Here is a 27,337-nt window from a genome sequence, read left to right as displayed (position 1 = left end):
TATCATTTAAAATCAATGGCCCTACCTTACTGCTATATAATCGATCCTAGCTTACTGATATTGGATAACTCCTCTCTCCTCCTACTTATATACATATATAATAGAGGAACAATTTATCACTCACTGAGACTTGTAAAATATTACTATTATGTTATTTATAACATTTGTGATAATTTAATTTTTAATTAAAATAAAATAACTCTGTATAATACATAGTTATTAATATACCATTATCGTATATGATAGGTCGCCCAGAACCAAAGGTCAGATGGTGGCGGGGAGAGACGTTAATGGATACCGGAAACGAAGGGATTTCCGGACAATTTACAGCATCATCATCGTCGGTGAAACAAAACGAAATGACTATCGAAGCGCTGGGCCGGTACGACCAGGGAGCCGTGTACACTTGCCAGGCTTCAAACAGCAACTTGTCCGCCCCAGTCAGTGCCAGCGTCACGATCGAAATGTACCGTAAGTACACCCATTGACTGTAACCTAAAAAATATATTTATGATACCTAACTAAAAATTATGTATTATTATTAAGCAGTGCTCGTCTAGGAATTCTATAGCCTAGGCCGGTTGTCCTAATTTTTATACATCATACAGAGATATATTTATTTGAGGCCCACCGATACATTTTAAGCATGCATAATTTTTTTAATATATAGTTAGTTAATTAAATCATAGGTTAATATTACCAATGCAGCTGTAAATTTGAAAAAAAAAACAAACAAAAAAAGGTTTAAGATCCGTCAAATTTCTTCCAATGGTTGATATATTTTAGACAACTGAACCGAATCTAGTAAATTAAGGTACTTAATAATATTTGTTGACTGTATAACTTGACGAGTTACGTTCAACGACTTGATAAACCACGAATTTGTGATTTCGTTTTGAAACCCAGTTTAATGAAAGTTACTTGATGGATTCCCTGTAATTAATTAACAAAACATTGTCCCCCAGAAACTATGTCGATATCGCAAAAATAAGGAAAATCGTGCGTGCAAAAAAATAATTATTGTATTCAATTTATTATTATACGAGTTGATTATATTTATGTTTTTAATGCACTTTAAACAAACCTCAGTTATTTAAAAAAAAAATGCTGTACAATTGTTGACTTTTAGTTCGTTAAATATTATTTTAAACCTGACTGAATTAAGTTAAAACCAATCATTAGTGTACTCAGCCTCACTTATACCCCATTGAACTCATATCATAATTGTATTATACTGTTATACTGCTATACACTTACGGACTGGAAGTAAACAACGCCACCACACCGCATATCGTGTACCAATACACAACTGCAATTATTTAAATTTGGTTGAAACACGCACATACACACACATGCATATATTATATATCGGGGCAGACAGTGTTTTTTTTTTTATTATTTGATCGTTATTTATTTGCACAGGATCGGTCATCGGACCCTAATCATGGACTGCCGCCACGCATGGGACGGATTCCAATAATCGTGTTTTCTTACCCGATCAGGTGTCACATTTGCAGAAATAGCCCCTCAGTGTCTATTATTTGTATGGCCTTCGTGATAGCTGAGTGTCAAAGTGTTTTGCTTTTTCTTTATTCTACCCTCTTTTCCATTGTATGTAATTAAATATTTTATATGTTGAAAATCTGAGCCATTGAACATAATATGTACACCACACCAATACCGTTACTATCAGACTCACAATGTTAAAAATATAAAAAAAAGGCTTGCGTTGGATATATTTAAATTTTTTTTCCAAAATACGTATTTTACAGTATTCTTATTATAGTACCACAAACTTACGTAATATTATGTTTACGTGTCATTAAAATTTCTTATTAATTTTAACCAATCGATTTAAATTATTTTATTCATTAATAATTACTTGAATGTTGGACAAAAAATGTATCTTAAAAATATAGTATCAACCAGTGGCGGATTTACCAGGATGGGGAAAGGGGGGGGGGGAGATAATTGGCAGACATCGGTATAAATATTTATTTTATAATAATGGTATACGTACACTAAACATACATTATTATATAGGGACAAAAGGTTATTATACTATATTATATTATTATTCAATACCTACCTACCAGCTATTTCAAATAAACTGAAATAATATGTTGAATAATTATTTTTAACTATTCAACAGTTATATGTTTATAGTTTGATAAAATCATCCACAGTATCGGTTATTACTTATTTCTGTTTATCGGATATAATATTTCGATTTGCGATAATGCATTTATTTCTCTACCATTACTTTCTTCTAAAGGGAACAATTACAAGTTACAACACTATTCCTGCTATTTCATATAATTAAAATGTATAGACATTTATTTGACTGCCGACATAAGTTGACGTAGGCAATACGACGGTCGAATATATAAAATCAAAATTAAGTACGAACTACTATGTAATTTGTTTTTCAAAAAATCTCGTCTAAAAACAACATTCATTCAACATTTTATTTTAACTCATTGAAACGTCTAGCTAATGCTAATCCAAACTAGTATGTTAATTGAAAGTTTATCAAATAAAACTCAAAAGATCAGTTTTGCCTAATGATATAAGTAATACCTACAAAAAAAAAACCGAAGACTAACCATGATTTTGCAAATCCGTCTTCGCCTTAAATTTGTAGTAATTGTTATATCAGATTATTTTGCGACAAAATGAAATAAATGACATACTCAATAAAGTCTAGACACCAGAAATAAATTATAAATTTCTAGTAAATTCAAATACTTCTGAGTAAGATAAAAAGGTAAAAATCTCAAATTTAAATATTCATGGTTAATAAGATTTCCCTGGTTGTCATATTCAGTAATACAAGGTGATGCACTTTGTTAATTTTGTTTAATGTTTTCTAAGTCTCGAGGTGGGCTCAATTATTATGTGTTATGTATAGTCTCGTGTTAAAAAAATTTAATATCTGGAAATATGGGGTTGAAACATTTACCAATCACTCATCTCTCGAATATAATGAAAAAATGTTTTCTTGATGCAAGTTAGTTTTCAAACCTCTTAAAAATCCCTGCACGTCTATTGAAGAACAATGAGATAAGTACAGAAAGGACCGAACAAATTTCAAAAATAGAAACAAAATTAAACCAATAATCAAAGCTATTATTATATTGAAATTTGAATTTCAGGCTACATTAAATTGATTGGCTTTGAAGTCGATTCATAGAGATACAACTGTTTAAAAGTTTTTATTCAAAATAATAATAATAGGTACCTTTGAAATACATATTATCTTTCAGGACCACCTCTAGAATAATGTTGAAAATTTGCCACTGATAATAGCTACTTAACCAAGATCAGCTCAATCAATCGTTCTTAAAATTCAACAAACATTTAAAATATGAGAATGTTGCTATTCCATATAAGAATACTTTAGCAACCAACATTACATTGTGAAGTATGTTATCAAAATCGCATTACATTAAAGATAGGCACGTTAATGTTTAACTAAATAACTTGATTACATAGAAATTTCGTAGGTAATCATGCTTTTGTAATTACGGAAAATTAAATCCATACTCCATTAGAGACTAAACAAGCAGCAAACGAAACGCTTTTTTTATTTATCTAAATCTCGTCGCATCTCACGTTATGATATATTGATATTATCAAATATTAAAAGATAAAATACCCCCTAGTTTTTCTTTACATTTCACCAACTTGACTTATACTACTTATGCTCCGTTCTTTGATAATGTAACTGTAATTAAAACTGTTCTAAACTGAATTCTTAAAATTCTTAATTTTTTAATTTATTTATTATTAAACTTGGGATTAATATGGAGAATGTTTGACAAATATAATCTATTTTCACTGTAATTCATAATGGTTGAAATGTAATAACTTGTGTTTATATTATACACACATATAATTTAGATATCTATACCTACTATTACGATTACGTCTATCCTAAATCTACCACTGATTTTAACTTATTCGTAGAGTCTCCCTATTCATAATTTATTTACTCTGATTGATTTCTCAGTGGTTCCTTGGACAGAAAATCTATCGTTTTATAAAATATCCAACGTATATCCAGTTATCCAATGCGTATAATGTAAACATATTGTCTTCAGAGATAATTATATGTAGGTAATGAATGTTAACTGCCATTGAAGATTAGACCATCCGAAATTTTTCGAATCACGTACTGTGCTAGAAACATTAAATAACATCATTCGAGATGACTAACCTTCGCAGAAAACGTTTTCATTAGACTTTATTCGGTCTATAACATTTTACGAGCAAAAGTATACTACCACAACAGCATATTAATGCTGTATAAAACCACTCACCTGTCCAGTGGTATCCACGGTTATACCCTTAAATGCAACTTGATTCTTGAATGCAAGTCTAATAGAAACTGCAGGTAAGAAGACGTAACAATGTGTACGAATTCGAAGTCAAGCGTAGTTATTTGTTCATTTACGAGCATATGCTTAATACAAGTTTAATACAAGCAATATTTTATTACAACTTCAGAAAATGTTTGATGTGTGTTAATATTATTACCAAGTAACTCACCTATTATGATTGGTTGTTGGGTGATTCTTTGATCATATATAAATAATTAGTAAAAAAATGTTCTCTAATATTGGTCAAACAGCAGTCCAGAATGATTTTAGAACAAAAATATTCGATAACCATAATATCATCTGGGGCTTTTAATATTCATTGTTATTTTTAACTTCTGGAAACAGCAGATATTTAAAATTTATTTTTTGTATTTTATTTTGAAAATCAAAACATCTGTATCTTTTCAAAAATGGGCTAGGTATTACTTTCAAAAATTATATAATATTATCATATTATAGTTCTTACTTCTTGCTTTGTACTATATTTATTTAATAAAAATTTTGGTTTCTACCAAAATAAATGTCTTTGTTTTGATACTACACAATTTTATGTCAAATCACAATTATTTTATATCATAGAAAATATTTTCGAAACTAGGTTTTGGATCATAAAAAATAAAAATTAAATTATCACTGCTATGTCAAATTTCCTTTATAATATTACCTATATTATAATATATTTACGTATTTTTTTCCACGATTCAGTACCAACCTACACAACACATTAAAGTCACAACATATATGACGATATTACAGTTTTAAATCCATACAAGAATTCAAAACATTTTATTCAAATTATTATTTATTTTTCAATAATTTAAATAAATAAATAAAAAAAAATGTTTATCATCATGTTTGAAATTACCATCGTGACAATTTATAAATTTAACTTGAGCACTTTTCAATTGTTCTCGGGTATGTATTACCATTTGTTCTCAACATAAATATTTTATTAACACATAATATTATTTGAGCTTTGTTTATTATGTACATTGTCTATATGTAATATACAATTTACATTTCATATAAGGTGAAATTTATGTATACAATACATACTTCTATATTCTCATACACTGTAGCCGTTTTATTTGATTTTGGTAGCTTAAATATTATACTCAGTATCTGCATTGTTTTAGTCAGCAAAGTCAAATACGGATTAAAGATCTGTTTCTTTTTAAAACTTAAACATTTAAATCTATAAAATAGTAAAGACGTCTTATTTTTTAAATATCAACAAATATTCTTTTAAGAATTTCCAGTATTTTTTTCTAAATACTCGGATGAAAACAAAATGCGTAAATTGAAAATATGTTATTAAGAGCGTGTGGAGTTAGATCTTAAGCGAATTTCGTTAAAATTATGAACAACAAATTATTTTGTTGTTCAATAGGTATTCGTAACATTTTTACTATTTAAATCTGATATTTGAAAAATCAATACTACACAAGGTTTCTTATAAGTTGTTATTACTAGAAATAAAAAAAAAATGTGAGCGTTATTCCACAAATATTGTAAGTTAAGTAATATATCCACTTTCCATTTTTTTTTTTTTAACTCTCTTAAGCTCTCCAGATATATGGACAATAATTTGTACGCAAATTATTTTAAATTTAATTAAAATAGACACATCTGTGTCCATTTTGCAATTGATAATATCATTAAACGAAACTTACAATTTTTTACAGCTTAGGACATTTTTATTTTATGAGAAAAACATCATTATAATTTAAAACTTCAATTTAATACTTGCACCACTGCGCGCTGAAAAATAAAATAAAAACACATTTGATATGAATATAAACGACCATTGTTATTCATAGATTTTAGTTGTTTGGCTTAAAATAGAATACCATTATAAACATTAAATAGTATACCGAAATAATATCGTCATTAATGTTTACCATTTTAAGATCTCGACTCACCCATTCTGTAGAACAATGCAACATCTATGGTTTATGAACTCATTATGCATTGTACCAAAATAATTTTTAATTTGTTTCGACTTTTCAGCTACATATCGAAACCCGTGACTTTATTTCGCGTAATTTTCAAGTGGCACTACTAGTCAAACAAAGTGAACCAATGAAAAACTGCTATTTATTAAATTCGTTATTTTTACAGTCTATAAAAATTTTTAAAAATGAAATAATCAAAGAATAAGAAAAATATGCATAGGTACAAGAAAAAATAATCAGTGGAATATTATTTTAACTCTAAAAATATAGAAAAGACTTGAGGAAAAATTTCTTTACAACCAATCAATGTTATAAAAAGATAAAAATAAAATACTTGTACTCTAGTTAAACTGAAATGTAATTTATTTATATAGTTGGTACTCGACTTTTCAATTTCCTCGAGGCCATACCATTATTTTATTTCTGATCTATATCGCAATTTCTAGAGACATTTCAGACAGAAGTAATACATAATTATTATTTTTTTTTACATCACCTAGTAAACTTTTTAATGCAATCTTTTTAAATTTAAATACTACGTAAATATTTGATCACCATAATGTTCTCTTAGACTCAACAAAAAACATATTATTTGTTGTAATCGACCAAACATTTTAATGCACTGTTATAAATAAACTAGTTAATAATATTGTGTATCTGATTAAAATTAAATTCGAACATGGAACATGATGCATCCACAAAGGGAAGTAATGTAGATACCTAAATTTCAAACAGTTCTTAAAAAAACAACTTTAAAATTATTATAAAAAAAAAAATTAACTCTTCGATAATATTATAAGATATATTTAATATATAGTAAAACATAAAAGGAGAAGAAATATTTATGTATTCATATACTTTGATACTTTGAAAAAGTAACATCAGAAAATAATAATTATCCATATATAATTTTATCTCTTTAATGTGTTAAACGTGTAACCCTATTTTTACATAATGGTTTCACATTTCGATTAGTTTAATGGAGAATTAAATATATATATAGGTATATTATATAGATTTCACGTATTATACTAATGTATAAAGCAGGTATATATTATAATTTGTATCGTTTTTTTTTTCTGTATAAAACAATAAATGCATCATATTATTTTATTTAAATGTTAAATATCCATAAAAACGCATAGTAACCAATAATAAATAAAACTATTTAAAAACTATTTACAATCTATGCAAATTGTGTACTTCAGAAAGTATAAGGAAAATGACTTCATTTTTTTGTCAAAAATGAAAAGGATTGCCTTGGATTTTGTCTCGATTGTTTTAAAGAATTTCACATTTATATGTAAATTGATTATTATTATTAGTGTTATTATTATTAGTTGTAGTAGTAGTTAGTAGTAGTTCGATGTAGTAGTAGTTCGAATCGGCGGGAAAGCAAAGCAAAGTCTTCCCCTGAGTCCGTCGATGAGATAAAAAATAAAAAAAATAAAATAGCAATAGAAGTAGTAGTGGCAGTTATAGTATTTATAGTAGTAGAAATAGTATTAGTGTTAGTATTTTTTTTTGCCCTAGGAATAAGCATTCATATTTTTAAAAGTTTCTTTAGTTTAAAAAAATACTTATTTATAGGGTCCAAATGGCTGGTCTTTAGAAGTCAGTTACGTGCGCAGAAAATATACGTAATTGAACGCACAAATTTCTCGATTTTCAATGAAACTGTCTATAATTTTTTGACATGTAATTCAAAAAACTTGATCGACATTAACTATACCTTATTATAGTTTTTCAAAGCATTTTCTTGAAAATGCTCCAAATAATTATCACTGTGTCCGTACTTTATACTGTAATGCAGCAAGCCGGAGGATATCCTATACTTTTATCAGTTGTGGATCTACCAAATGTTGGAGAACCTTCATATCATAATGTAGCTAGGTCAACAGACGTGGTAAACAAGGCACATGCGACGATGGAGGAAAATAGTTTAAACAAATATGTATCGCCTACCAAAACAGCAAACCCAATCATATTTCGGGATGTTCAGAAGTCCACAGTAAGCTCAGCTTTTAATCTTGACCTGAAAATGTCGAAATGCTTGCCGTCGTCACCCATGGCCACTGCCTTGATCGCACACGGTAAGAACTCGGCGTCAGCAAGATTGATGATGGCTGATTGGAGAAATAGGCAGCATTCCTTTGACGATGTTGAATCCGTCACCCATCCGCTACCGGAACAGACAACCGAGACGACAACTGAGCAATTGACAACGACCGACGTGGTGATCGATAACTTGACGACTACCGTGGACGATACCATCAGCACCGCAGATCGTTCAAGGATAGGGCCGAGGACACATTATGGGGAAGCCGATGACAGACGATGGTTTTCGTTTGAGGTAACGACCAACGCAGATCGGAAAAGTCAATCACCGTATTCCACGGCGAATCTGGAATGTCCATGTCTCATCAACAAGTTGCAGCCAGATATCCGATTTGCTGACGAACACGACAAAGAAGTGGGTGAAAATATTGGCGATGGCACGGACTGGAGAAAGCTTTGATGGTACGTCACGCCATCTTCACCGCTTTCACCAATAGCACATGAGATTTGATTTTTTTCCAGGAGTAATGGTTTCTTGTGGTTTTCTTTCATATAATTTGGTTTTGGAATGATGTGTAAATGTTACTTATATTATGCCAAATATTAATTGCTAACAATTTTGGAAAATTTCAATGAGGACGAGCGAGGAACATTCGTTGATTTTTTCTGACACTAGCATTACTATATTTAAGGCTTGTTTATTCCAACGAAAAATACTTACGTTTATTTTAAACTTGACTTATATTGCATATTATGCAGGTATTATGTATATATATATGAAATATTTATCATTTAATATAATTATTTTAATTGTAATAACCTGATAAAAACAAATAGCTTACTATAGTATAATTTAAGGTGATAAACTTGAATAATAATATAATGTTTGGTCTGGTTGTTCTAGAAATAAAATAATTTGACCACAATTAATAATCTTAAGTTATATAAAATAAATACTATTAGATAATGAAAAATAATTTCGTCAAACTCAGTTTACTAAAATATATTACAATGAAAACTCCATTAACGGACACCTCTAAATATCGGAAGTTTTTTTTTTTTTTTGGCAAAAAACTAATCCGCATTCTACAAACTGAAGCCTCTGAGTAGCGGACAACATTTCAGTTACCGAGAGTGTCCGGTATTTAGATGTTTCATTGTATCTTACTTATGTGTAGATTGAAAAGCTTTTTCGTGTGTAACTCTTCTGTGTTCACTTCGCATGCTATATTATTCAGTTGTATAAATATGATGACAGTTTTTTTCTTCAACTAAATGATACATTAATATAAAGTAACAAAATATATACCTAGTTTAGTTCGTTAATGTACTAATTTAGTTGTTCATCTCAATCGTTGTTTGATATATATTATTAAAAATATATATAAACAAATTCATTATTGTAAAACCCATATATTCAACGATCTGTTCAAAACAAAAATTTAGTTTTAAACCTTATTTATTACCTATATAAACAAGTGGTTTGGCATTTATTTTAATAACGAAATTGAATATTTAACATTTGAATATAAAAATCGAAATATTTACTTTGTAGTTTGTTGTGAATTTATGTATAATTATGTATAGTACCATATTTTGTTGAAGTACAATATAATACAAATCTAGCTACTTATAACTAAGTTTTTTATAATTTCCAAAATGTTAACCTTCAAAGTATATTATGAGTGTATCGGAAAATTCTTAGTTACATTTTAAGTAAGAATAATATAACGTACCAAATCAAAGTATAACTACACTAATGCATAGGTCATATAATGGCATAATACATTCATTTATAAAGCCAATTCTGCTATCTTTTTCAACTTAATGCACATTACAAGAACACATATTCGGTTTTTAATGAATGATTTAAAATATAAAAATTATAAATCTACACTATGGAAAATGTCGTTGGGAATTATTGTTTTACTTTGCGTCTACTGGAATAATAATAAAAAATAAAACAGAATGATTTATTAAAATGATTAAAAATATGTTAGGAACAAGCCGGCGTTGTTAAAATGTTTTTAATAAGCTAGTTCTTGTCAAAAAATGAACAATTAAAACAGATGGATATTATTAACAAAAACAATTCAAATATCATAGTTACTTTGTATAATTTATTTGTACATTAATTAATATTTGTATTAATACATTTGTTTATTTTTTCAACTTTCATACTAAAGCATATATTAATATTTTTTGAAGTAAATAATATCTATTGTCTATTGCTGGAGCGTCATATATTTATTTTGAGATTTAATAGCATGCACATGTTAAAATACAATTTATAAATACTGGGTAATTAAGTAATATTTTTTTACTAATTTTAATACTACCTTATCATGAACTAAAAATGTAAATACATAATATTTTTAAATTATTAGACTCTTTCAAATTCAGAATGATAATTCAGATTTTACAATGGTTTTTTTTGTGATTTACGACACCTCGTGGAGCTCTAAAAATGCTTTAATCTTAACTTGGTTTCTAAAATGAATTGAATAAGTTCTAGTTTTTTTTTTTTTTTATTGTATTTTTTGGGTGTGAGTGATTATGGGTTTTGTAAAAATCAAGTCAAAAAAATCAAGTACTTTGTAAATAATCAGGAAAAATCAATACAAATTTAACGTAATAAGTAGGTACGGGAATTTTCAAGCATGGCCATTTTCTAAAAAAATCGGATTAGTTAATTTGTGGTGATTCAAAAATGTAATACATAGAAAAACTGTTTTTTTCAAAAATAATACAGCACTGTGTATAGATGATATAATTTTTTTTAATTGGCTCTTTTTGTGCTATTGGTATCTAAGATGTTTTTCATTTCAATTTTTGTATCACAAAATTATTGTTTTTGAGTAAGAATGCTAGAAAATTTAGCACAAGATTTCAATTATGTTTTCTTACAACAAATACAGAATATTGAAAATATTTTAAGGTTTAATTTTTTTTCATAAGCGTCTAAAGTTCATATTTTTACTAATTTTGTTAAAATCCCAATAAGTTACAAATTATCTTCTAATTAATTTCATAAAACATTTAATTATTATGCATATTGTTTAAAAGTGTGATACAAGATTCCTTAAATATTTTTTTTTCAATTGAAAATTTAAATAAAAGCTATTTCTAAGACCACGCGTACATTTATTGTTACCGATTAACGTTTGACATTACCTAGTAGCTCGATGTTTAGTCTCAGTTTAAAGCATGGAAAAAATTAGTCCAACCTATTGTGTTTTAATTAAGTGGTATTAATTATATAAAAATGCGTTACTATAGTAATATAAATCCATAATAATATATTAAAATATCTTTACAAATATAGGCTGATAGACAGTATCCACTCAGAATCATTTTCGTATGCAACGATTTGTCATTGAAATCAAATATAATACATCTTTTACAGTGACCTACACCAAAAAGAGGGACACTCGAACCTTCTATAGATACAGCATACAGCATAAATACTTTGCTTGTTTTTTTTTTAATGACTCATAAATAAATACTGACTGATTAAAACTCACGTAATTGTTGGTCGAATAAAGAATATAGTTAGGTAGGTAGGTATACAAATAATAGTCTATAAATATATCATTATATTGAAAATGTATACTTTCACTAAACAATATACATATAGATATATGGTATAAAGTTGATTTACTATATTATTTATACATATTATATACTTATATTTAAAATTGATATAAAGTTTTGACTTTGTTAGGTTTATTTCAAGTTTTCTTATATACTCAGTATGGATAAGACATAACCACTAGGTAGATAATAAGTACACGCAAGTTGATAAATATATAATGGTTATTTAATTCGGTCTTTTATTTCTAATTAAAACTGAAAAGTGTGGTTTTGGTAGTTTTTCTTCCATATTATTCTACAAAGTAACAGTAAACCATATGAACGGTGTATTAGCTAATATATAATTTGACAGACCCTTTTACCAGAGTAAAAACGGTTTAAATAGGGTAAAGGTACATTTATTTCAAAACTCATCGGTGAAAACAAATCGAAGATACGTGTGGGAAAAATTTCGTAACATCGCGTCGAAAATTGCCGGGTCATCTTGCCATTGTGGTTGACGATATAAACGCCAGTGAACCATAAATTGTGAGTGTGTTTGAAAAGCATAAATCGAAAATACACTAGTTTCATAAAATATGAGAAATCAAAATTGTCTTCGGGTCGGCTTTTCAGGTGGTATTGTTGTCTATGTCCATGATCGCGGCGGGCGGAGGGCGTGAAAACATAAAAATCTGTGTCCTTTACCAAAACTTACTTACTCGATGTACGTGGGAGATGGCGCGTTATGGTTAGAGAAAAAAATCTTCGTTGATAGGTGGGCAAGCACTGCAGGTGCGTGGAGAATGGGAATAGATCGGAATGGAAACTCGCTTGACCGTGACTTTTCTACCATACTTCTACCGTCGACTACTATGGCCGGTTACGCGATCAAATCTACGGAATGGTTAGCGCTTTCACGGTACAAGAAGTACGGACAAAAAGAAAGAGGGAAAAAATAAGCAAGGGTGAAGAAAATAATAATAACAAAAGTCGGTGGAACCGCGGGCAATGGGTGTTTCGTGCGGGATGAGGAATCGGAGGAAAGAGAAAAATGCCTTATATATACTCGTACGCCAGTTCTGACTAGGAGAAAGCCATTGGTCTGACCACCGGCTTGCTTCCGGATCGGCGTGTCATCATTTTTCCAATCCATTACCCGAGCAAGGTGACCCGCTGAAACATTACTGTATAATAATAATATGTATATACGCTTAAAGTCGTTCGTTAACCACCTTTTATACGTCAAAGTTTCATCATAATTTTAATACTGCATCTATTACTGTAGGTTATATATATTTATATACACATTTTCAAAATACATACCTTACGCTGTACTTATTTGTAGCTTATATTTTGTTATTATAATAATTTTCACACATAGACACCGTTGCTGGGAATGTAGTTTCTAGTTATCAAAACAAGTGATGCAACTCCCGATTTGTACCTGCCACTCTCCTACCATGCGGATGAAATAGACTCCATACTGCCACCAATGCCACAATAGTCACTTGAAACAATCCGTTCGATTAAGTCTTCCAATATAATATATTTTCATATATTATACTCTTAACTATAAGGGTAGAACAATTTATCGTAACCTTGGCATATTTCACCTTTTTGATGATCCCACAAGTACTTGGTAATACGTACCTACTTCCCTAACCTACCTCTACACCATACAGGTACGTCTTGTTTTTACACATTGGCCGTTACTCTACATTTTCCTTACTTTATTTCATTTATTTTTCAGTATTTTTCTTGACCATTATTAGATTTGACATGAGTGGTATTATTATTACTATACTGGTGATTATCTCTCAAATATTTAGTGTATTTGTGCCACGGACTGTTTGAACTTTTCTAGGTATATGTTTATCGAGTTTAGTAAGTTTTCACAGAACCTAAGTCTTGTTATCTAAAAAAATAACGTAAATAAACCCTTAATATTATACCACATTTTTCACTCAATTTATTGGTTTTTTAAATATAATTATATTGTTTTTTGTGTTGTTTTACGGTCATGCTCTAAAGACCCTTTCTTACATTGGCATACGTCAAATACTTATATGGTTTTTTCGTAATAACGGCATGTTCGACATCGACGGTGGTTCAAACGAATTGACGTTTTTAGATATGACCGACGACGAATAAACTTGCACCTATTACACAGCATAACGAAAAACATAACTAGCATATTACATTATTATTATACTATGGCGTGCTATCTGAACATTTAATAAAATAAAAAATCAATTAATAATGTCCATTTTCTGAGTACCACCGAAATTGTTAGTTTAAACCATTGGCTTAAATCATTTAAGCTCTGAAACTAATTCCTATTCTTTCATCACTTCAGGAATAAAAAAAAACCGTGGTCCCTTCATCCCCAACTCGTTACATTGTAGGTGACTCTAATCAAAATCGTGATGTCAACCATTTTAATTTCACGTATCCATTAGATTGTGAACGTTACTGCGTATCTGCAGCATACAATAAAACTGGAAAAGAAGTAGTTTAAAATACGTGACATTATGGTTACGTATAGAGGCTAACCGTTGAACTATTATTTTCTAATCCATTCTATGAACCATGACTATAAATTTAAAAAGTGTAAATTAGGTGTACTTATAATACCATAATATTGTCATTATAATTAATATACTAAATGATGAATATTTAATATATTAATTATGTAATGTATATATTTATATAAATTCTAATTCAGGAAATGTATTTATGTGTATAGGTTCTTAAAAAATTTTAATTTTATTTTACGTCAAATAATAACCAATAAACATGAGTTTTAACAGTTTTCGGATCAAAATTGAGTTGGGTAAAAACTTTTTACCACTGACGGCAAACAAGCTTTCAATACCACGTATCAGTGATTACTGATTTTTTTCCCCTGTTTTTTTTTAAGTTCCAATTTAAAAGCCCCTTTGTCTGATCCGTTAACTTTAATTAACTCGGGATTGGTCTCCCCTGGAATTCCTTAAAAGGTTTTAATAGAAAAGAAAAATAAACCATTTTCGAAGAAAATTGCTTTTCACATTATTGAAGTTGTCAAAAATCAGATTTCAACTAGGTATAATAGGTACGTAGTGTAATACAAAGTTCTATAGTAAAATAATTATACCAGATTATTCTGCATTATACACAGCTTCCGTGTCAGATTCTTCTTGAATTTATTTTGTGTTATAAAATGTTTATGGCAATATTTTTCCATCATTCTATATTACGTTCTTACATACGTAAAATGTATTTAGATATTTGAATAATGTAATTTTATCGTGATAGGTACTACTCGTAGATTCACAAAGGCTGAAAGCTAATAACTATTAACTAGTATTTGAAATTACGTTTGAGTAATAATGAAATTCATATGAGATTCAAATGTTTATTGCTAATTATTACGTGATGTAAATATGAAGCAGGTTATATCATCAAATAAAAAAAATATTATAAGGTTTATTATTCCAAGTTCATCGGGAAATTATTTATTTAAAATATCAGCATTACATTTCTAATAAATAGTTTTGAATAACAACAGTAAAATATGAACAGAACCACTTTAACATTCAACTGTTCAAATATACCAATAAATCAGATGATCGCCAAAAATTGTTGACATAATATTACTCCGACAGCCAAGTTTTAATAAAAAAAATAAGGTCTGTCTGGTCAGTGAATTCATAAATTAAATACTATATACTGGGTTGTGTATTATTTTGTATATCTGAAGGTATCAATAAATGTATTTAAAATACAAAATGTTAAATGATACTGAAATATTGTTCTATTACAGTTGTTCCAAGCCCATCGCATCATTTTTATCTTAGCTTTTTATCGCCATTCCATTGTTTCCCGAATCAAATTGTTTTTTAAGACTAACACGTCGTAAACTCAATTGAATTTTATATTCTCTAGAATAAACAGTCGATTAATTAAAAAAATTAATTTTGTATTCTCTAGATTTGCATAACCACGTTATGGTATTCGTAAGTTTCTGAAGTCAATTACATTTTTCATCAACATAATATGATATATATTAATTAAATGTATATTTTTTTTATTAAAAAAGACATTGTGAAGTAAAAATATTTTTATTTTTTTCAAAATTCTTGTTAGGACATTCGATTTGCTTTTTTTCTACAAGTATTCAGTTATTGTGTCTTGTTACAATATTATAATATACACAAATTGTTTATATTATTATATTATATATTTAAGCATATTATATAGTATTGTACTAGGTGAGTAATATGTTTTTGAATAATATATTTATCACATAATCACGTTTATATAATGTTTAATCCAATGTGCGATTTATCAACAATTATTTGGTCAGCATCAGGTACACCTACATACACCTACATACCATTCATGAAATATCATTTTTGAAATGTTTATGGATTATTTTTTTAAATATCGGTATTCTACATCATATATTTCAATTTTATAAGATGTAATTTAAATGTAGTATCATTTTAAAAATGTATAATGATTTAAGGAATATAATATGTTTTAATATATGGACATCTTAAATGACTTGAATGTCCAGAGTAAGTACGTCATATAATAATTTTTGATATTTATTAACAATACATTTTTATTAAAATATTAACGTATTTTATATTTACGCAGTTAATAAAAAAATAACATAATATATCAAAAAATGATATAATATATATAAGTATATTATATATATGCAATTTTATAAATATTTAAAATTAAGTGAATTCAATAATATAATCAAATGTATTACTATTTACGAGTTATTAAGTTATACGTTTAACTTAAGAGGATGTCAGCGCACTATTCGTTATCTCTCTCTGGCCCACGCGCAACATAGACAAAACGCATTTACGCAAAGTAATCTTTTCTATGCGTTTGAGTAATCTTAGAGTAAAGTAATCCATTACAAAAAAAATGGAGAATAAAATTTTTGAGGGAATGACATATCGATTTTATATTTTATTATTATTTGACTTTGTATTCGACATTCAAAACAAACAAAAAAATGCTGTAAATTTAAATTATGTTTAAATTGTTTTGAGATAATATTTAGACAAATCGATATGCCATTCCCTCAAAAATATTATTCTCTATCTTTTTTGTAATGGGTGACTTTACTCTAAGATTACTTAAACGCATAAAAAAAATGATTTTGCGTAAATGTGTTTTGTCTATGTTGCGTGTGAGCCCGGGAAAGAAAACAAATAGTGCGCTGACAGCCTCTTAACTTATTAGTTTGAAATTGCTATTAACTTAACTTTTATTATTTTATTGTTTCCAATTAAAATGGTTTTGAATATTTATATTTGTAGTAACAAATACATTCATGTTTAGTTGCATAGAATATTGGAAATATTATCAAAAAAGAAGATAATATGATAATGATGTATTTAAATTATATATAATTATATTATAAAAATTAGTCACCTGTCTATATTTAAAATCAATAAGTTATTATCGAACGACCCGACAGGATTACGCAAAGTATAAAAAGAAAAGTGTCCATTAAAATACACATATAAGCAAAATAAACGCAAAACCTGCTGGACAACAATTACAGGAAGTAAAATGATTTACAAAAAAATTTCTTCAGAAACCAAATTTGTAGTTTAATAATTAAGTTTAAAAATACAATAATCTAATTGGAAATTTTAAGTAGATGGTATAGTTTTCAAATCACTTTGGACAATATCAACAGAGTTATAGCCAATTTAGAAAATATAATTGAACTATATATATCATTTATGTTAAAATGAAAGAATTTAACTATCTATAACATTATATCACAACTTTTAGAGCGTTTTTTTTTCACGGAGTATGATGGAGTGTTTTTGTTTGGATTATAATATCCATAACCTATCAATTCAATTATGCCCATTTCAATTTAAATTTATAATTTTATCAAGGTACCTAGTTACCACCTTTATAGATTATAGGCAAATTATACAATTTTCCGATTTTATATTCACTGCACTGCTGTGGTATATTATCAACTATAGTTGTGGCTTAGTATAATATAGTATTTACTAGTTACTACTGCCGATTGCCCTTAAAGGAATAATATACCAAGTGCAATACTGTCTTATTATAATAATTAAAGTTGTTACTTATTATATAACCCTTAATGATTATTTTTTAAAATATTTTTAATTAACTGTAATGGTATTTGTTAAGTTAATTTTAAATTGAATTGATGTATTCAAAATATAATCTACTAATTTATAATGTTATTTAGTTTTTATTTTTTCAAAAAAAAAATTTTATTTAGTAAAAAACCTACAATCTTTACAATATAATAAAATTGGATTTCACAATAAGTATAGGTACAATTACTTATTTATAATCATCGTGGTATAATATGAATAGAATAACCATATAGGTTATATTGATACTCAGTAGCTTGAGAGTTTTATTTAAATATAAATCAAACAATTAATATATAGTTAATACTTTCCCTGCATTGCTATATTTATCTATATAAATAAAAATGAATGTTTATCATTCGCTTTGTGTGTCATCTATGCATTCCTAAACAGCTGGACCGATTTCGATGAAATTATTTGAGCTTGTTTGAGTGGTTCCCGGGATGATTTCGAAATTTGAGATTTACGGTAGAAATTGTTGTTTATAAATGGTTGCTATTGATTATGGAAGAAATAATTAGTAGGAATCAGTATTTATTATTGTATTGATTGTCATTGGTTAATCGTGCAGATCAGGTGAAATTGTTCATTAAATCGAATTTTTGCCCACTGCCTACTTGATATTTTGTCGCATATTGTCTGCGATCTGACCAGACGCGATCCCTATCAGGGAGGCTGAGTTGCACCCAAAAGGAGTTGAACAACAATGTATGTGGAATCAGCTAGTATATATTAACACTTTGAGTGTCATGTATATCAATTTCAATACTCAACTTATATGTTTATTTGTGCCGTGTATATTCATAACGATTTATTTAATAATACACACAAAAAAATGTCCCGGTCAGAATGGTCAGTTTTGTAATCTTTGGCCCGACACTCAAAGTGTTGATAAATTAGTATAAACATATAAGGTTTTGTATACATTTTATATTGTTATATTTATTCATTATATACTTGAAATGTTTTTCCTTATATATGAAGACCAGTTAGTTCTTAAAAATTGTGTAGTGAACAACACTAACATATAAAAACGTGATATGACGTTTTGTAACTGTAGGAATGTACTATTATTTGTTTATATATTTTATAGATTTTGATCCATATGATTGGAATTTATTATGTATATCAATTTAACAACAATATTTTAAAGTCTATACTAATTAAACAACTTTGTATTTTCTAATAGATTAACCAGCTGGTTAAAATATAAGCGCCACTTTTCTGTTGGGAATTTAAATTGTATATTTAAAATTAAAAAAATATTCTGAATATCAGTTTAAATTACTAGTCAATGATTAATAACCCAATTCAAAATTTCAAAATGAATAAACTTTGATTTTAGATTTTACACACCAGCTATTTGAACTAAAATACTAAATTCGACAATATTGGAATTTAATTAAATATTTATTCTATTCAAAGATCAATAGACTTTTAAAAATCAAATTTGTTAATACTTAAATAAAAATTAATGATTCTGAAAAAAGTTAATGTTAAAAATAAGAATGGACAAAGTCAATGTAATTGTTTTGCTCAGTGCACAGTGAAAATCGAAATTGCATTCACCGTTAAAGTTAGATCTAACGAAAAAAAGGTATCTTATCGAAAATAAGTCAAAATCCGTAGTTATTAATTTATACTATCAAAAGTATTTACTAACCATGTGCGCCCAACTAGTTAGATATTATTATTTTTAATTGATTTATTTTTGATTAAATTATATTATTATATAATACATTGAATCTGTAGTTTTGTACGTTCTTATACAAACTATATTATATATAAATTTATGACATTTTAATACAACATCTCTTAATTTCCGACTATTGGCTATTTGACTAAATTGCTGATGGATAGAAAGGTTATGTCTGAATGAAACTTTTGGCTGGTCCGGAGCCAATTAAAAAACGAACGCAAATTCAAAATATATATCACACTCCATCACAATACTCGCATAATCATTTTAAATAAGCGATAATGATTAACTTCATAACGAAACACGTTTTCTACAAATACACTGACGTTAATATTTTTGTTCATTGTAATAAGCACAGCGATAATATTAAATTGATATTACATGTAATTTACACAATCGTCACACACAAATAATGAAAATAACATCTCACTGTACATAAAGCAATATTATATTTATGAATCATTTTTGAGAAATGTTTAATATAATATTATGGATGATTCCATGAATGTCCAAAACGTAGAAATTTTAATATAAAACAATGCTGTCCTGTTATCAAAGTAAAATTAATTTTAAAATGTTAGGAAATGTATGATTTTTTATTTCCTTTCAGTATACGAATTATACCTGTATGATGTATAATAACAAATAATATTACAAGCCATGACAATATTCTTTTGTAATAATCAACTCGTTTCATTTGTCCCACAGTGAAACCTTTGGAAGTGCAAGTGCTCAGCAGCAGGCAGCCGCTTAGTTGTGGCAGGACGTACGAGGTGCAGTGTCAAGCGGTGGGATCCAAGCCGCCGGCCAACGTGACGTGGTGGAAGGACAATGAGAGGTTGACCAATGCTACACAGACCGTAAGTACTACACTAAAGTGTATGTGTGTGTAAGTAAAGAATATCATACACCAACACCACCGACAACCTGCCCGCTGGCTAATCTGTGCGTGCTTTTACCTCTCGGAAACCACCCCCTGCACGGCCCCATCCCTTGCACTGAGACATAACCACTAAATGTTCGTTGAGCGACCCTTTCCGGGCAAACTCTACGGCCGCTGATAAGCACCGCGACGTTACGTAAACGGAACAAAATCAAAAAAGGGATTCGCGTTGTAAGAGACCTCGTCGTCCCGAAATGTCATCTGATATTAAATAGGCATACCTACCATGTTTAATTTAATTATTTTTATTTCGTTTGTCGGGTGCAGCGCTGCATTTCTCGAAATCCAACGACGGTTGACAACGCGTGACGTTCAGTTTGGTTTTTCTTTCTGAGCGCGAAACTACGTCGCCGGGTTTAAATTAAAATTTAATTGCGCTTATCTGCGTGCAGTGCATTATTTAGGGTAGGTACGTCGCGAAAACCGCACACGTATACCTACATAATTAATACACAGCCGAAATTATTACCGGCGTTAGGAGGCCACGGCACTAACGATTTTTAAGAGGACCCGTGTACGAATCGTTGGAACAAAATATAACATTATACCATAATAGCGCAACGAGAATTTGAAAATCAAAAAGCGTACGATAACCTTCCACGCCAGTACCATTTTTTTTTCTTATACATTCATCTAAACTCGACATTTTTACCGAACAAAATCTCAGAGATTACAATTTACAGTAATACAGTTGATAAAGTTGAAACCAAAAATACTATTTCATTTTCAATTTTCAATGACAGCGTCAGTAATAAATATTTTTATAACGTACCAAAACAATTAATTGAGCGAAAAATCGTTTCGTCAAATCTAATGGAATGAAATCTATAGCCAGTTTACTTTTGTACTCACCTGGTTAGCCTTTGGACCGTAAGTAATATATTTACTTGAACATAAAACATTAACGTATTATTGTAACCGTCGTGTGATACAGATAAGACTAATAGCCAAACGATTCTTTTATAATTTCCAAACGGATAGTTATAATTACACAGACTTTTTTTCGCAACAAGAAAATAACAAAATGGTAAACAAAATTTTAACACAACCTTTATCCCTCTAAATATATTTCAAATGAAGTACATTATTGCTAGTATACTTCATATTAGGGCCAAAATAGTATACATTAAAAAAAACGAGTGTGTCAATTCTGTGTCATAATTCGTTGAATATTACTCTGTAAATGTTTAGCGTGAACTCAATATTTTTTATGTACTCGGAAATGATTTACTAAGATATGAATTATTAATCGAAAATTCCACATCAAACGATACGATTATTTTGTAAAGTTATATTTTGCAATTTGTTTTTATAGTAAAATATGATTTTATTAATCATTGAATATTTAAATAATAAATAATAATACCAATATAATATATCACAAATTTCACATTTGGTTAAAATTATGGTGGGTACTAATTTTAAATATTTGTCGAAAGTTATTAACCTACCGTTAAATTATTGGAGTTTCGGTTTTTATATTAACTATTTAAAAAGTTTTTTAATATATCATAATAATTCGTTTATTATGAATAGGTTGTAAATTTAAAAATATAAAAATAAACTCAATTTATATTTATGATCATGATGGCAGATGCTATTTAATTTTATCTTTGGATTGGATTTTAAACTTTGTACTGACACACAAATATTTTTGAAATCTGATCATAACAAACTACCATGGTGACTTTTTCTTTGACGACAAAATATCCTACAACTAAGGTACAACAAATATAGTTTTTAGTATTTATATTAGACAAAAGATTGACCTGGAATCCACACATCCGATCCAAAAGATTAATTTTAAACTCTCGTTCTCGTATGCTCAAAACCTTGTTATAAAAAAATAAATGCACAAGCTTAAAAAATAAACTGCTAATTTACAAAGCATTTTTAAAACCAATCTGGACTTATGGTCTACAACTCTGGGGTGCAGTTAAGAAATCGAATCTTAATAAAATTCAATCCTATCAGAATATCACTCTACGTCAACTCACCAACGCTCCACCATTTATTTCTAATTTAACACTCCACAACGATCTACATGTTAAAACGATTGAAGAGGAATCTGTTTTATATTACAAGCGATTCTTCTCACGTCTAGTAAACCATAATAACCCTCTAATCAGCAACCTAAATATCTTAACACTTCCCGATAATCCTCGCCATCGACTGAAAAGGAGATGGTGTAGAGATATTTTACTATAATCTTTTACTTAATCACTCACTCTTTCTCTCTCTATAAAAAATAAATAAAAAAAAAAAAACTATTCATTTTCCTTCCAAATCTCCCATCACGCAAAGAGTCACTAGTAGGTGACTTCTTAATTCAAGTATACCATGTTTTTCTGTCACTTTTCTTATTACTTATTATGCTATAAAGTATAGATTGTATAAATATTATAAATTAATAGAAAAAAAGTATTTACATAAAAAGTTCTTTATTCATAAATATACAGTTATTGTGACAACATTTTACATTGTACGTAAAAATATTTTTATATTATTATTAAATCTCTCATTTTTTTATATCTCCCTTGAACATAAATTATCGCTTTTTTACCAAGTTATACATTTCAAGTGTATTGGTACCAAAAAAGCGAATTCAAATCGTATATTATTTTAAAAAGTAAACACTATACATATATGGTTTGATTCATAAAATTTAATCGCAAAAAATATTTATTTTTCTGGAATGATTGACCTCAAGTAGGCATTGAAGATACATAATCAATTTATCTTTTTGTGCACACCTTTACCGATGGTCTTACCATACAATTGTATTAAAATCTTAAACTTTGCACGATCTTTGTCAACCTTCGTCATTATCAAATTGATGAAACTTTTTTCGTAACTTCTCCATTCACTAATTTACACAATATGCCCTTGTTGTTTCTTCTGGCTATCAGTTACACGTCAAAATTTCAAATTAATTTATTTTATTTCGATGACTTAATCATAGAATCGGTATAAACATTAAGTGTTGAGCACTGACTGAAGTCAGAATGAACGGCAGTGACAATAATTTATCAAATTTAAACACTTATTATTCAATACAAGTATTTTTAAATTATTTATATTAATCTTATATACAAAAAATTAAAAAAGTAGGTAATATTTCTTTAGTACAATAGGTGTCTATATAGTGTACCGCATCATTGAGCAAGTCACTATGCATGTGTTAAATTAAAATTAAATGATAAATCAATGCATGCGAAATACGAAAAATGATGACATTCAGTCAGTAAATATCACTAAGTATATTTCACGATATCATATATTTCGATATTTGCTGAAGAAATAATTTATTTTACTGTTATAATACGAAATGTTTATTTAATGTATTTAAGGTTTCATTTATTAAATTATTAATATCACGAATAATATTTTTGAATTACAACATAATAATAAGTATTTATATCCTCCATTTAAATATCGACAAAAATGTTGTTTAAATATTGTTTAGACATTTTGAATTCAAAACAAACTACTTATGATGAGACTAAGCTATACAAATTGAACATTTTATAGAGTTTTTACTACAAGATAAATTGCAAATTTTCGAAATTTTGATGAATTTTGTCTACATTTGAACTTCTTACAACGTCTTGCTTACAAAAAAAAAAAATCGTATCGTTTGTCGAATTTTGGATTTGCGTACAAATTTGTCACTTTCCTTCCTTGATTATTAGAAGAATATTGAGATTTTTTAATTTTTAGCCCCACACTTGAAACAAATTTCACTTTCTCACCAGAAAAGATATTCAAGTTGAATATCTAAGCATTTGAATTTATTGCTCCTAAAGGTGATGACAAATACAAAAAACAAAATAAACACAAATCACTGTAAATCAATACTAAATCGATGCGCAGAATCTAAAATATTATCATTAAATTTTCTCTCACTCTCCCCATAACTATAACGCCAGGAAATGTGTGCGGTTATTCCTGAACTTAAACATGACTATGTGTATACTTAGGTGCAATGAATCTATATCATTGTATTTCCTGTACATGAAAACCGTATCAGTTAATTATAGTCTGTATGTATTTTACTGTTAAAATATGTGTAGGTAGTTTAAGTATTTGATATTTCAGAAATAGTATTTCGTATTATGAAAGAAGTCTAAAACATATCCTACAAGAATACATGTACTTAAAAATTTTAAAGTCAACTTGTTGTTGAATATTTAATTGTATGAGCAGAAACTAGACATTTTTATTTTTAATTACGTGAAATTTGATCTATTTAAATTTTACTATGTGAATTTGAAATTTATAATGTGATAAATTTAAAAATTTTAACTAATTATATTTTGAATGAAAAAATTTAATTATAGTCTTAACAATTAATTTTTATTTGATTTATAATATTTAATAGCCATATTATTATATTATATTTATGATAATTTTAAATATTAATTGTGTTATATATTTTTACTATGACAAACTTCCTATTAAAAAACTTTATTAATATTCTATAGTGTAAATAATTGTCTTATTAAAACCTTAAAAACTATTAATTAAGTTTCCAATACATTCCTTAATTTAAAATGGCATTATTTATGAGCAAAATGTAAACTTTACACTTTAATAATTGGATATCGACGAATATTAAGAAACGGAAAATAACTTTTCTTTTGAACTAACTTTAACGAAAACGTATACTAATATTAAGCTTATTTGTTTTTATCCAACAGGTATCACCAGATGGCAACGTAACATCATCCACTTTAACTTTCCAACCAACAAAATCAGATAATGGTAAATCATTGGTATGCCGTGCCGAGAACCAAAACGTACAACAGTTAGAGGAGATGGCTGGTGGTAAAGTGGAAGACTCATGGACAATTGATGTGCACTGTAAGGGATTTAGTTCATATGTCTAATATAAAATAATATTGTTCTTCATTCCATTGATCTATAAAAAAATCTTTCATAAAAATTATAAGAAAAACAAACCAACTAAAATTACAATAATTGTATTAATTAACTTGTTGTCATTATGTCAAAAATTAAATAAAAATATCCCTTACTAAACCCGGATTTACAGCTACGCCGAGTGGCGTGTAGTGTCGTGCGAGGGTGTGGTAACCATATATGGTTACAACTGGTAACCAATATGGTCTAAAAGTTGTGCTGTAGTGAATTCTCGGTATACCAGGTTCCAACTTGGTTGTAACATGGTACCAAAAAATTAACGTCCAATCATAATTCGATTTTATTGGCACGACACGACATACGGCGTAGCAGTGAATGCACCTTAATAATCACATAATATAAATAGTTTTTTTACAATTTATTTTTTAGTAAAATTTTATACCTACACAATAGACACAATACGTCAATCATATGCAATAACATATAAATACATAATAAATCGTGTTAACCAATTATTATTAATAATAATTAGTTTATATACAGATATTAACATGTTATTGGAAATGTTTTTTCTGATTTCAAAACATAAAATATTTCTGATTGACTTAATAGAAATGAAACTAAACAAATATTATTATGTATATACATAATATTATATTATATTATTTTCCGGTTATTTATTTAAAAGGGAGAAATAAAGTTAACATTTATTTTGTTATATTTCAGTTGTAAAAAAAAACATTTTATGTTTATACAATATTACAATATAAAGAAATATAACAATTATATTTATTTAATTAAACAAATATGAAATTTAAAACATTGATGATATTAGATTGGATAAATCTGTAATTTTAATTATACAAAAGGTACTACGCACATTATTATATTTCTCCTTGATAGTTGATTTATATTAATTCTACTTATTGAATTATAATATAATCATGCGCTTTTCGCAATAAAATAAATTTCTTGTGTTGATTCGTTAGGCTCATATAATATACAATATTACATGTAAATAAAGCATTCTTCAAAATTTGAATTAATATGATTTCAAAGCTTTGAAATAATATCATATAGACCTGTCTGGATCAGAAAAATAAAGTATTAAACCATTTATTGAATTATATTACTGTGATTTGTTGAAACCTACGACTCCTTGTTGAATCATGCGTACAATATTTTATTTAAATATTCAATACGAATGCTATTTATTTGTTTCAGACGTACCGATATTGAAACTGGCTTTGGGAATCAACATGAATCCGGCAGACATTGAAGAAGGCGACGATGTGTATTTCGAGTGCAAGATCGATGCCAATCCACCCGCCTATAAAGTGATTTGGAAGCACAACGTAAGTCATCCTCGTAATCCGTAAATTAATATGTTTTCTGTTTAGTTAATGTAACATAATGAATGTGTATACTGGGTGATTCTTTTATCATAGAACACTCATTATTTCAGAAAGTGTACATTTTTTTGAAAATATTTTTTTCCATAGTTTAAAGTCGCTTATAAAACAATGTTTTTCTTAAAAAATTATATTTTTAAATATTTTTTATCCTTATAATTTTTTAATTTTTTGAATGACATCATTGGGTTTTAATTTTATATTCCAAAGCAGAATATTTTTCTTAGTATTTTGATACATGAAAATCGAATTTCGGGTGAGTAGTTTATGAGT

General features: G+C 28.0%; 1 protein-coding gene across 1 annotated transcript in view; it reads left to right on the top strand.

The window, feature by feature from the left end:
- The window catches only part of LOC100166234, a 567,258-nt gene that overhangs the window by 518,488 nt on the left and 21,433 nt on the right, over positions 1-27,337 (top strand). The window contains exons 5-8 of the mRNA XM_001952454.5: positions 247-471; positions 20,537-20,688; positions 25,472-25,634; positions 26,877-27,007. Of these exons, the coding sequence (XP_001952489.2) occupies positions 247-471; positions 20,537-20,688; positions 25,472-25,634; positions 26,877-27,007 (671 nt within the window). The remainder of the gene's footprint in view (positions 1-246; positions 472-20,536; positions 20,689-25,471; positions 25,635-26,876; positions 27,008-27,337) is intronic.

This window comes from Acyrthosiphon pisum, chromosome X, assembly GCF_005508785.2.
Source record: "Acyrthosiphon pisum isolate AL4f chromosome X, pea_aphid_22Mar2018_4r6ur, whole genome shotgun sequence".
NCBI classification, from domain to species: Eukaryota; Metazoa; Arthropoda; class Insecta; order Hemiptera; family Aphididae; genus Acyrthosiphon; species Acyrthosiphon pisum.
This window is presented reverse-complemented; position numbering and strand designations above follow the sequence as displayed.